The sequence below is a fragment of the Arachis stenosperma genome, chromosome 2 (assembly GCF_014773155.1).
Source record: "Arachis stenosperma cultivar V10309 chromosome 2, arast.V10309.gnm1.PFL2, whole genome shotgun sequence".
NCBI classification, from domain to species: domain Eukaryota; kingdom Viridiplantae; phylum Streptophyta; class Magnoliopsida; order Fabales; family Fabaceae; genus Arachis; species Arachis stenosperma.
The window spans coordinates 11093373-11107645 of record NC_080378.1 but is presented as its reverse complement, the minus strand read 5'-3'; the positions used below and the strand labels follow the sequence as shown (position 1 = coordinate 11107645).

At 31.7% G+C, this 14273-nt stretch overlaps 1 protein-coding gene across 2 annotated transcripts in view; it reads right to left on the bottom strand.

The window, feature by feature from the left end:
- LOC130961659 (uncharacterized) overlaps positions 1-14273 on the bottom strand; it is a 46956-nt gene that overhangs the window by 21338 nt on the left and 11345 nt on the right. The window contains exons 3-5 of one of the 2 annotated variants that reach the window (XM_057887639.1): positions 5859-6384; positions 3279-5783; positions 2759-3106 (exon numbers count right to left, since the gene is read on the bottom strand). In XM_057887639.1, the coding sequence (XP_057743622.1) occupies positions 2759-3106; positions 3279-5783; positions 5859-6326 (3321 nt within the window). In that variant the 5' untranslated portion in view covers positions 6327-6384. The remainder of the gene's footprint in view (positions 1-2758; positions 3107-3278; positions 5784-5858; positions 6385-14273) is intronic. The other variant, XM_057887640.1, reaches the window with a different exon arrangement.

Here is a 14273-nt window from a genome sequence, read left to right as displayed (position 1 = left end):
TTTTTAAATTAAAAAATTTTTTATTTATTATTATTCAATTAAAACATAAAGTACTAATTAAATATAATAAAATATCATAATAATAATTATAAAGACTTTTAGTTATAAATATTAAAATTCTATAATTTATACATGTTAAAAATTTTACAATTTTACTATTATACTATTTGAGTCTATTTATATATACTATATAAGATTTATATTATCTTTTATTTTTTAATCTCTCATTCCAATTGATAAAAATTTCTTTAAATAAATTTAAATTTGGCACATCTCCTTTACTAGATGCATTCAAATATATCATAATTATAAAATTAATTTATAATTTTTTTATTATATTTTTTATATTTTTTATTCTCATTCATTTTTTTCTAACCCAAGTAAATTTAAATTTAGTACATCTTTTTACTAGTTATTAAGTATATTCAAATATATCATGATTATAAAGTTAATTTATAATTTTATATTATATTTTTTTAAACTTTTTTATAAAAAGCCTATGTTTAAATAGAAAAAAATAAATAAAGATGTAACTTTGTTTAACTCTAATATAAAAGGTCTATGTTTTTTTTAGAATAAATGAATTCAAATTTTTAAAATAATAAACTATATAATTTATATTACATTTTAGTTGAATAATTATATAAAATTATATATATATTATCAAAAAAATATTCTGCAAAATATTTTTAATATAAAACAATTCAAAAAAGTTATATGAAATTATATACAAATTTAACATTAGTTTAATATTATCTAATCAATTTTTAAATAATATAACACTTATTAAAAAATATATATAATATAATTAATTTATCTCTCTGTATATTATATGAATTTTACTTTGATTATTTTATGTGTGTATTTATAATTTAATCCTTAAACATTTCTTATTATTAAGTAAGGTTTATTGTACTTCTTGCCAATTAAATAAATTTTAACTCTTTATTTATGATATTTTACATCAATGACTCAAAGTTTGAATTTAGAAATTAAGTTTAGAATTTAGAATTTAGGGTTAGGTTCAGCGTTTACGATTTAAAATTTAAGATTTATAATTTAAAATTTAATATTAAAAATTTAGAATTTAAAATTTAAAGAGTATTAATCCTAACTTTTTGGGCAGCGCATTAACACTTGTCGTAGATATATGGAATTAGAATAAAATAATGATTGGTGAAAATTTAAACAATTGTTATATAATTGAATAACTCTTCAATATGGTAGGTGTTTTTTTTTTTGTATAAAAATCTAAGTATTGAACATAAATTTATATATCCTATAAGTTATGTCTACAAAATTGTAAGTGGGTTGAAAACTACTTGATAACGTGTATATTTAAAAATTAATGTAATATATGTTCAAAATGCATATAAATCAAAATTGGTTGCACATTGATCGCATGTTTATTAATCTCCAATTTTAGTAAAATTTAGTATAGTTAATCTTTATTTTATATATATATATATATATATATATATATATATATATATATATATATATATATATATATATATATATGAAACTGTTGTACTTGACTTTGAAAGCTCCTAAATTAGATATATATAAGTGATGGTGCAAATGAAAAACTTATGGCAAACTCTTAGGTTCTTTCAAAGTCAATTACAATTTCATTCATATTTGGTTTTTTTACGAGAAATATGCCATTATATATTATTTTGAGACAAGAGGCTTAAATTTTGGAGAAATAGTTTGATTTATGGCAAATAGATTTATTACAGAAGTTTTATAAATGCTAAGGAGAATGTTGGAAATGTATTAGAGTACTAAAAAAGATTTATATATGATATTTATTGACTTAAAAAATGTATATAACAGTACAGGATACTAAAACGATTTACATGTAAAGTTTTGGATAAAAAGAGAGTAAATATTATATATATTTATGCAATTAAGGGCATTAGAATGAGTTACATCTAGTTTAAAAATTTAATTGATGTAAAGTTACAAAAAGGTTCATCTCTAAGTCTTCATCTTTTCATATTAATTTCAGAACTGAGCATTAAGGGTGGAGACAAGTAAGGTTAGGCCAAGCTTCACTGTTAATAGGCCTAATTTGTAATGTAAATTTGTTAGCCTAAATTTGGCTTACAACTTGTTATTTGCTAAAGGCAATTTAACGAGTACTAATTAAGTTTAGCATAACATGAAATATGTTAAAAGGTCTCTATCTATCTATTTATAACATATAAATTGATACTAATATTTTTTATAATGAGTTTAAGCCATCTTTTATTTTTTCTATAATATCATGTCAACAATTCTAATTACTTGACAAAAAATAAAAATCAGCCAATTACCTTTTGGTAAAATATTTTTAAAAAATTAAAATAAACAATTCTTATTTATTATTATTCAATTAAAATATCAAATACTAATTAAATACAATAATAAAAGAATGAATCATACAACAAAGACGACGATAGATTTGATAAAAGATAGACCTATAGTAGTTAGAAGCAAAAAAAATCTAAAAAGATTTTGTATGAGATGGTTAAACAACGTCTCTATGAACAATCTCACAAGAGACATCACATGATGAGACATAATGATATTATTTGATATTATTGTTATTGTTTATATTAATATATGGATATATGGATCTAATAAATAATATGTCATGTAATAAATAGATTAAAACCAATCTATAATTTTCTCTAGAGGCACTTGAATTTTTTTTATCAAGAACTAATTAATTAAACAAATCTAATGTAATGTTAATGAATTAGTTACGTACCTTCTTCTTCGTTTTAGCCTCACCATCACCTTGATCTTGGGGGAAGATGTGGGTCATCTTACAATCAGTAACAAAAAGGCTTTGAAGATTCACCAAATGTCTAGCAATCGAGAAAGACCATAGACTTTCTAAATTCCAGCAACCATTCACATCGAGGTGCATCAAATTTTGAAAGGAAGAATAAGTTTGTTTGATAGTGTGGCGCTTTTTCCCAAAGTGTCTCGTCAACTTTTGATGAAAAGGAGAAGTTCTTTGGTCAACGGTATGACAAGCCAATATTTGATCACTCCATATGTGTTTGATTTGGAGCATAGACAACTCAATTCTCTCTAGCTCCGGAAATTCAATCTGCCAAGCAATATAAACAACTAATGCTGATTCCAAAAGTAGTTGAATTTAATTTTCTCAAATTATTTTCTTTTGTCACTTTTTTTAGTACATATACAAGCTTTCTTCCTATTATGAAACAAAGTTCAAAATGTACTAGAGAATCAAATCTGAAAAGTAGTTATGAGCATACCTTGCCATCAAACAGTGATCTACTATCTTCTTCTTCAGATGATCTGGTATTTTCTTCAGATGAAATTGGATAGAACCCAATAAACTTGGATAAAGATTGCAGCGTCAAAGAACGAAGTTTGAGAAACTTAAGAGGCTCTGTTTTATTATCATTATTTGTTTCTCCAACAAAAGTCTCCAAAGAGTGACATTCTGAAATTTCAATTGTCTCAAGCTTATTTAGAAGTCCAACCATAGACATTAAGGAAACATTCTTCAAGCAACCACAGAGTTTGATCTTGATCATTTTCAAGTTACCAAAGGAATCTTTTGAGAGTTGCTGATCAGAGAAAATTTGCTCCATTTTCCTAAGCTTATAGAGATACAATGACTCCAATTTGGGAAAAACCTCCTGATCAGAATGCTGCCTCTGCTTACAAATGAGAGAGCGAACACTCTTGCTGCTTGCAATGGATAAACGTTTAAGATAAGGAAATCCTTTTAGATTCAACTCATAAAAAACATCTTGGACACCGTTCAAGTTTTGCAGCAACAAGATTTCAACCCTTTCAAACAACATTTTGATTGCCTCCTGGGAATGAATGTCAAAGCCATCTTTTTGGCATAATGCCAAACATCTTGACAGGTCATACTTATCTGGAATCTTGAAATCAGCCTCTAAATATCTTTTTAAAGAGCCAATGATAATCTTGTAACTGTACAACTTGTCAAAGAACAAATTCTTGGGCAGATGCTCAACACTTGGGATTTGCAGGTCTAGATTTGTTAATTGATTCAGATCACCCAACACAGATAGAACACTGTCATTAATTGCCTTCCATTGAATGCGAGTGTTTCTCACATACAACTCCTCAAGCCTAGTCAAACTTTTCATTACATCATGTGGAAACTCTCTAAGCTTGTAACAGTTACTGATGTCAAAGATTTGAAGCTCAGATAAATGCTTTAGCTCCTTAGGCAAAACTTTGACATCAGATCCTGAAAAGCTAAGTATTCTTAAATTAATTAATTCTCCCAAGACACCTAATTGCTCAACTTCACCTAAAATGCATTTCTCAAAACAAAGCATTCTTAGTTTTTTTAGGTATTTAATTGAGGAAGGCAATGATAGAAGGTTGAACCCAACCAAAATCAACACCCTAAGTTCTCTCATTTCTTGAAAGAAATTATCTGGCATTTGTAAAGATGGATCATTATTTTCAATATGAAAGACTCTAAGCCTAGGACAACATATGTTCACAGGAAATCTCCCAATGAAATTACAACGTTGTAAGGAAATAACAGTGTACTCTTTAAGTAGATCCTCATCAGGCCATTCATCTAGTTTCTCTTCGGTCATCATGAACACATGCTTCTCTTCAGATGATATTGACAAAGCTGCATTACGAACAAGATTTTGCATGGTGAAACGATCACTTGAATAACTATTAGACAACAAACCTGACTCTTTTAACTTGACGAGCAACATTTGTACTCTGTCTCTGGCTTCCCAAACTGAGTAAACGCCTTGAAGAAAACCCAAACCAATGCAATATCTCACCAAATCCGCAACCAATGCGTCATGATCCATACGTGCACAAAGCAAGAAGGTAAGCTTGAGCTCCTCATTTTCTAGAAGCCTATAACTCAACTTTGTAGAATACTCGGGTGCTGCTAATTGGTTTTCCTCTTCAAGCTTTTGAATCGCTCGATGAGTATCCTTCCAAACTAAGTGGCTCTGATTTTTCAATGCCCTTGCAGTTGTAATTATTGACATCGGCAAACCTTGACACTTGTTGGCTATTTCTGCTGCTAATGTTTCAATTTCAGAATTGTTGGCTCCTATTCCAGCCATCTCCTTGAACAGTGTCTCTCCGTCCTTACGATTTAAGAGTTTCACATGGATAATAAGCTCTAGCTTCACATCCATTTCGGTCAATACTTGTCTCAGATCAGAAATCAACAAAATCTTATACCCCCTGCTACCCTCTTCTGTTTTCAACTTGCGATAGCCATTGGAGATAGTTTTTGTGTGAGCTCTTTGCCTGTTATCTTGTGTGGAAGTTTCTCTCTCTTTGTCTGCTCCATCAGTTTGTTTGTCAGCAGAAGATTCACCTTTTGTCAAGAGAAGAGGACCAAGATCATCGGTTGGTGATGGAATCCCCAATGAATTTAGATCTATTTTTGCACATAGATCATCTAGGATGATAAGGATGTTGTCCTTCTCATTCTTAAGCTTCTCTTGTATGGTGATTGCTCTTGCATGCTCACTTTCCCCTTCAAACTTCACTCCCAGCATGTCAGCGATTTGGCCTTGTATCCTTTTTATATCAGGACATTTTGTCACTTTAACCATTATCACCACATCGAACTTGTTGTTCGTCTTTTCCAACAGAGCAGTAGCACTTTTTACCAAAGTGGTCTTTCCCACACCAGTTGCCCCAAAAACACCGATCAATCTTGCATTAGGGTCTTCCAGTGATTCCTTGATCTTTTTCTTGGTTGTTTCTCTTGATCTTAAAGGTATCTGGAATACAAATCTTTTAATAGAAAAATAATCATAAATATAAAACATTTATAAACAAGCATTGTAGAAACTCACATCATCAAATTCAGAAGTCGCAACACCAATGGATAATAGATCTTGCCAAGAAGATATAATAATATCACACTTTTCATTTTGTAGCTCTCCAACCGTCCCTTTAATCTCTTGTGCTGTTTTGCTCCAGACATACCTTTGAATTGGATTTAGGAAGGACGCCACAAAGTGTTTCTGCCTACCTTGTTTCAACTTGTCATGTTCATCGACTATGTCAACCTGACGCAACCATGCCTTAACATGATATACTTCTCTCCCGAATCGCACTTCATCCTCCTCGGCTTTTTCATATACCCTGTTTCTATCCTCCTGGAGATCATTTATGGCTTTCTCTAGCTCCTTAAGTTTCTTCTTGTTGTTCACCACATAATCCACCGGATTGCTTGCATACTTCTTCCATGCAACTACAAGTTTTTCAGTTACGAAGTCGAAAATACGTTCTTGTATAAAATCAGGAATCGGATTACACATGCTTTTATCCTTCTTCTTGCTGAACTTGCTGACTTACATCATCTTTCTGCATGCATGCCTATATATATATAATTAACAATAAGAACATATGGGAAATGTAAAATGGAATGCTATGTTGGAAAAATTAGGAAAGAGAAATGCTAGGACCAGCAGATTTTGTAATTTGTAACTATCAATTAGCTATTAATAATATTTTTAATAGTGTGAAATTTCATCTCACGTGGAGAATTACTCATTTTTATTTTGCTCGTGGCCCTAGACTTTCTCATTAGGAAAATATGCACCATTCTCCAGTCGAAATTCAATCTAAACGATTTAAGCATTAATTTGTTAAAAAATCATATGGAAAAATATAGGTAACCAACAACATTGGTGAACAATGTGAATAATAGATATATTGGATGTTTTAGGTGTGCGAATAATTATTCTATTATTAAAATTTAGGTGGGTAATTTAGAGATATAGTGTATTTTTATTTTATTGATAATTATTCATATTATTAAAAAAAAGTCATTGATTACCTAACATAACCTAAATCATATTGGAATAATATCGTATACATTAAGAGTATTGTATACATATATAAGTATAATACTATGGATATGTCAACAATTCATATATACGGGTAAAAAATATTACAGAAGAACTATTATAATTTATATGAATAATAACTTATACCATTATTTAACATGAAAATTTTAAAATTTGACATAAATCACAAACTAGCTTTAATTTTTCCTTTTTTTACACATACTATTTTGCTCTGATTACATATTTCCATACCAAAGAATATAATCAAGTGTTATTTCCAAAACGATTCTGCTAGAAAATTAACTATGAGTATAATCAACTAGAGCCAATTAATTAAAAACTAGGAGATCTGTTATAAAAAAAAATAACCTTCCACTATTCTAATTTTTTGAATTTAAAAACTAAAAAAACAAAGAACAGGATTCAATTGGTTTATACTTTAAAAAAAATGCTACTTTAAATAATATTATTAAATTATTTTTTAATTAAAATACATTCTTATTTTTTTAGATAAATAAATTATTAATTAGATTTAATTTTAATTTTATCAACTAAAACTTTTTTAACTTCTTATCCATATATAATAAAACAGTTTTTTTTCCCCTCTCTCTCTCTCATAACTCCTTTATTTTCTCTCATATGTAGTAAAACCCTTATTGAGCCAGAAATGTTAGCAAGTTTATGAGCCACAACCTGAGCACCACTCCATCTCTTTTGTGGGAGTTAAGAACACCATCTTTGAATTCTCCATTCGGCTGTAAAGAAAACTGGCAGCAGCACCAAAAGATCAAACCTTTTTCAGTCGTATTTTTTGAAGAGCTTCTCTCCTTCCCCAATCATATCCTCTCTTCCCTCGAACTCTTTCGCCGTTGAGTCCAGCACCGTCGAACCCTCCTCCATGTAAACCCTAGTCCCAGGTCCCAACCGCGAAGGCAAAGAGATAACGAGGCACCGGCTGCTCCATCACAAACTCCTCCACCACGCGGTCTTGGCTGCACCAGTTCAAGTTCAATGAGGCGAGGGCAATGGCGTTGTCGCCACACGGAGGGCGTTGTCATCACGCAGTTTGAAGCCATGGCTGCAGAGAGCTCGGAAAGAATGTTGAGAATGACGGAATAGCAAATCCTTCGGACAGGAATGTCGTAGGAGGGGAAGATAGAGTGCGCATGGATGGATTGGCACTGAGTGTAGACGTAAGGGTGGGTTTTGTTATAGGTTTGTAGAGGAAAAAAACCATTGGAGTGCGAAGGAGGAAGGGGAGGTGGAGAAGGTGAGGATAAAGGAAGAGTGGTTGGAAAGCGTGAGTGAGGGGGTGCCCTTAATGGGGTAAGAGGTGGTGGGGAGGGAGAAGGGGATGGTTTCGTCGGCGTGAAGAGCAGAGTGGATGACGAGGGAGCGAGCGTTGAGGAAGAAGGTGCCGGAGTGGGGTTTGGAGAGTGAAGAGTCCAGAAGCGTGAATGGTGGAGGGGAAGTCTAGAGTGTGAAGACTGAAGAGTGAGAATGAAAAAGTCTAAAGAGCCCATTAAAACATCAGTACAATTAGGGGTAAATACCCTTTCCGTCCCCTGAACATTTTAAAGTGGGACATATCGCACCTTTATCATCCAGAAACCTCAACCAGATCCTCAACCATCAACATAAGTGGACAAATCGACCCCTGTGACCGATTGCCAACAGGTTGCTTGGATGACGTGTCAGGTGGAGGCTGAGTTGTCAACTCCAGGTGCCACGTGTAAGTAGAAGTTGTTGCAGGGACTAAAAACCCCCTCCCTGCCCAAACTGTTCTCATCCCCACCGGCAACACCCTCCACTCACCACCCCTCCCCAGCACTCCTCCACCACATCCTTTCTCTTCCCAAACTATTTGCATCAGGGCTCACTCCTTCTCCGATCATGGAATCAAACATATCCACCACATCCTTTCCCTTCCCATGCATGGCCAACCCACCAATCATGGCATTCCACGCCACTACATTTCTCCTTGGCATGTTCCTGAACACAACCAAGGCAACGCCAATCCTCCCACACTTTGCATACATGTCAACCAACCCAGTCCCCACCATGACACCCACATCCCACCCAATTTCCTTCACAGCATACCCATGAACCCACCTCCCCAAGCTCACATCCCCAGACTGCGAACAAGCCGAAAGAATCGAACAAAGGCTCACATCATTCAACACAAACCCACACCCAAAAATCATTTCCCTCAAAAGCTCAAAAGCCTCCCTAGTCATCCCATTCTCAACATACCCCACAATCATCACAGTCCAAGCAACCTCATTCCTCTCTGGCATTTCATCGAACACCTTCCGCCCATTCTCCAAACCCTCCCCTTTCACCACACCTTCCAAGACCACAGTCCAAGACACCACAGTCTTCAACCCCATATAAGCATTGCAGATTCTAACACACCCAGAAACCCCAAGCTTCACCACAAGTGCATGAAGCTGCGTTGTGATCAAGGAGAGAACGATCCTTCTTCGTTGTGGCTCAACGACCCTTCTTCTTCGGCAGGTGGGATCGAAACGGTTGCCAACAACAAAACGGTGCCGGTTGTATCCGAAGAATCCACAACAGAATCAGGGATTTGTGCTGAAGGAATTGAATTTCTCGAGCTCGTTGAAGCCGGAATCTGGTGAGATTCTGAGTTTGTCTGTAAACAGTAATAATGGTGGAAACAATTTGTTCTCTGTTCAGTCTCAGTTGCAGTTTGTATCCGATGAGAACAAGAAGAGGAGATCCCCTACTTCGCGGAGCAGCATTGAGGATGGAATACTGTCTTTTACTTCCGGCGTGATCTTGCCGGCTTCCAATGTGAAGTCCGGTGGTGGCGGAGGCGGAGATTCAGATCATTCGGATTTATTCGGATTTGGAAGCTTCTGTGGTGAAGGAGGCTGTTGAGCCGGAGAAGAGGCCGCGAAAGAGAGGAGAGGAAGCCGGCAAAATGGAAGGGAGGAGGTGCTGAAGGGTTTCCTGGTTGAACGGCGGCGGAGGAGGTGGTTGTTGTTGCTGTGGTGGTGGTGCTGCGGAGGTGGAGGTGGAGGCGGCGGATTGTGGCGGAGGGAGCCAGAGAGAAGAGAGGTCGGAGGAGCTCATGAAGGCTGATTTTTGTTTTTTCAGAGAGAGAGAGATTGGGTCAGGGAGTAGGTTGCATCTGAGTTAACTCAATGCAACGACGCCGTTTCAGTTGCAGGGAGGGGGTTTTGAGTCCCTGCAACAATTTCTACTTACACGTGGCACCTGGAGTTGACAACTCAGCCTCCACCTGACACGTCATCCAAGCAACCTGTTGGAAACCGGTCACAGGGGTCGATTTGTCCACTTATGTTGATGGTTGAGGATCTGGTTGAGGTTTTTGGATGATAAAGGTGCGATATGTCCCACTTTAAAATGTTCAGGGGCCGGAAAGGGTATTTACCCGTACAATTAGTATCTTTTAAACTAGTCTTTTATTCAACTTTTTTATTATATTAATTAAAAAAATTAAAATAAACACATCAAAATATATTATTGTCTTTTTCATTTAAATATAAATCTACAGTAAAAAGATTAACTAAAACTAAAATTTAAATTTAAAATTTAAATTTAAAATTTAAATCTTTTAAACACTAACCCATTTCAAATAAAGTCTTAAAATATTCAAAATCAGATTTTTACAGTAAAATCTTTTTTCAGTAAAAATCTAGAGCTGCGTTCGTCTCTCCCTCCTCGTCTATCGCCATTCGTCTTCTCTCCGGCTGCACACCTCCCCTGCGACGATATCCACCATCGGTGATGCACACCTATCCTGGCGTCACGTACTTCCTTGGTGACGCGCACCTCCCGCGCCTCTTATGTGGACCCACTGCTTTTTTCGACACGAATCTCAACAACCCCACCTTTTCTTTCAAATTTTAAATGTGTAAATTGTGGTTGGTAGAGTTTTTTGTGTCCCATCTATTTTTTTTGGGTTAATAAAAGATTCTATCTTTTTAATTTATGTATAATTTTAGATGTGTGATATTTATTTTAGATGTATTTGTGTTAAGAATATTTTTTTTATAGTACTCTGTTTGATTTGGAATTTTATAAATTTATATGTGTAAACAAATCATTTAGATATAAATTTTAGATGTATTGATAAAATAATTAAAGTACATTTTTTATGATTTTAGATGTGTAAACAAATCATTTTAATGAATTTTGAATTTGTTGATAAAATAATTAACATATATTTTTATAATTTTAAATGTATAATCTTATAAATTTAAATGTGTAAATAAATTATTTGAATATAAATTTTAGATGTATTAATAAAATAATTAGTCTATATTCTTATAATTTTAGATGTATAAATAAATTATTTGAATGCGTATTTAAATTTAGTTTTTTGTAATGTAGTAGTTTACTTTTTGTTAATAATTCAAAAATTGAAGGAGAAAAAAGTTCTGCTACTTCTATATTTGGCTATTTGGCACATAATATTTTCCTATCTCATAACTTTCTCTTCTGTATCAAAATTTTGAACAAGGTACTTTTTATTTAAGAATCTATTTTAACTCTTTTAACAATATAAAAATGCTCAATTTTTCAAAAGTATGCTCTTGGAAAATGCAATATTATCTTTTTTTTTTTTAAATGATACTTCAAATTAATTTTTCACAATATTAGTCTTCATCTTTTGGAATACGACGTGAACAAGTGTTATTTTAGCCAAATTCCAAACAAGTCTCACATCCCAAACCATATTAGTTTACATTCTCTCTTTTAATAGATTGATCTGCCCCTCTCTACTCTATGTCCTTCCAATAACAGATTTTGAGTCGCAATTCTGCTTCAATTTTTTTTTTATGCTCAAGTCCTCGATTAATAGAAGATTTTCTTCTAAATTAAAGGAGTTGGCAGGATAGAACCATTGTTCCCAAAACCCGATCTCCACTCCCCGTGTCTATTCTCTTCCTTGTTACTTTCGAACAAAAATGAAAAATAAAAAACAACTGTGCTATTTTGCTATTATTTTCTATTATTTTATACTAATTTTGTGTTATATCTCTGCATGAATTAATTTGCAAATATCTATTGATATTTTAAGTTTTATTTCGATAAAATTTTTATTTTTGAAAAGTAATTTAAGAAAATTAGCTTTTAAAAGATATTTTTAGTAAACTAAATTAAAAATAATTTTTAATAAATACAAGTAATAACAATTATATTTAATAAAATAATTTTTAAAATATAAAAATATTACAATAAATACAAATATATAAGTTAAATTTAGAAATTAATTAATATATGAGGTTATATTAAATTTTTTAATTTTAATAAACATATATCTATTTTAAAAAATTCTATCTTAAGTGTTTTTAAAAATACTTTTATCTTTTAAAAACTATAAGTACATATTTTTTTATTTACCTCATACAAAATAATAAGTTTATATTTTTTAAAAGTACAAACATCTTTTAAAACAGTTTTACCAACCAAACCTAAATTTGTTAAAATTTCTTTGTTGTTTTGCTATTTTATATATATTGTGTGATTTTTTGCATTATTTTCTGTTGTTTATATCAGCAATGTATTCCATAGGACTCGCAATACTAACTTTATCCGTAGGTATCCAATTTGATTCAACTTTTTGAGTAGGGTTGGCAATTCAATTCGCAGTAATCAGGTTGAGAGTGGAGCGGATTGAGTTGCGGATAGGATCGAGTATAAATTTATGCTTAACCTAGCTCGACTAACCCGCTCTTTATAATAATAATAATAATAATAATAATAATAATAATAATAATAATAATAAATTATACATATATAATGAAGTTGATGGAGATTGAACCCAAATCCTCTCACTTTTATAATTTCAACAAAGATTTTATTATGATTTTTATTATTTTTAATTTTAATATGGGTTTAATTTTATATTTTTTGTTTTATTAATATGTTTATCAACTATGGAATAATTAAATATTATGTTTGATTAAAAAATTGATTTGTTGTGGGTCGGGTAAGTTAAAGTTGGATATGGAATTTTAGAGTACAGATAAGATTAGGGTTAAGAGATTCTCAACTCACGAGTAAGGTAAAATTAAATTTTAGAGTGAATTTAAATTCGCAGGTAGGATTAAGGTGGAGTCTAAACCTTATCCTATTCTATCTATTATCAACCCTAATATTCCAAATTAATAAATCATTCAATTCAACATTGTAGTAATTTTGTTCAGTACAACAAATTTTTTTTGTCAAAACAATATAACGAGATTTTAAGAACACGAAAATTTTATCGAAAATAACAAATTCTAAAAATTCCCTCTCTTCATAGTATCTTGGCAATTTTTTGTTAGGCTTTTTCCAAAATTAATGTTAGTAAATATAATTCTTACAAAGAGTTTTAATATAAGTTGTGGGAGATTTCTATTATGAAATTTTTGGTGCAAAGGTGAGAAAACCTTTTATTCTCCCCTTCCCAATTTATAGAAAATCCTAGGTTTAGGTTTTGGTTAAAATCGGTTGGTTTGAATAATTAGAAAGTGGAACTTGGTGACAATCTAAAGAAATGTAAAAGGACATTAAGATATAGATTTTGATTTTTGATGCGTTTATATAATGTTTTGTGAAATTTTAGGTTAGAGAACCAAAATTCTAAAATTATTATTTATATTTGAGTGTTGTATCAATTAAATTTTAAAATTTAAATAAAATAGTATATTTTTTATTTTATTTTTATTTAATTTTAAATAAAAAATAATAATGATTTATTCAATTTAGCATTTATAATAATAAATAAAATTATCTTATATAAGTCATTTAATGTGAAATAATTTAATTTATGATTATAATTTATAATTAATATATGTATTTTTTATAAATAGATTAAAAAATTAATAATTTTCTAACCGTTGTTCCTGAAGTGCAATCAGATTCTGTAGCTGTTAAAATTGAGAAAAATACAAAAACTGCATAACCTAAGGACCAAGTGAAACCTCTTGTGTTAAATTCTAGATTGTGTTTGACGCGTTTCACATGACACAGACAAGGTCTTTCTATCATATGTGTTGATTTGGTGCTTAGCCGGTTACTTAATGTAATTTTGAATCCTATATTCATTGTTTATGATTCATCCGTTCTACTTACTCAATCGATAGAAATTTCAACTAAGAAGTATGGTGGACTGGTTTATTCTCATGTTATTACTACTAAGTCTAATAGGGTCAATTTCCCTCTGCAAAGAGTGCCATGATAAGGCCAAGGATATAAAGAATAATAGTTCGTAGGCACCGAGGAGAAATATCCCAAGAAAGTTTAAGAAACTTTTGTAGAGGAGGGAGGTTCAACCGACTTGCTAGCTACAATGAAGGAGGTTCAACCGACTTACTAACTCTTCTCATTTATTAAGGTCAAAAATTTGTTATAATTAACTATGAAAATAATAACAAA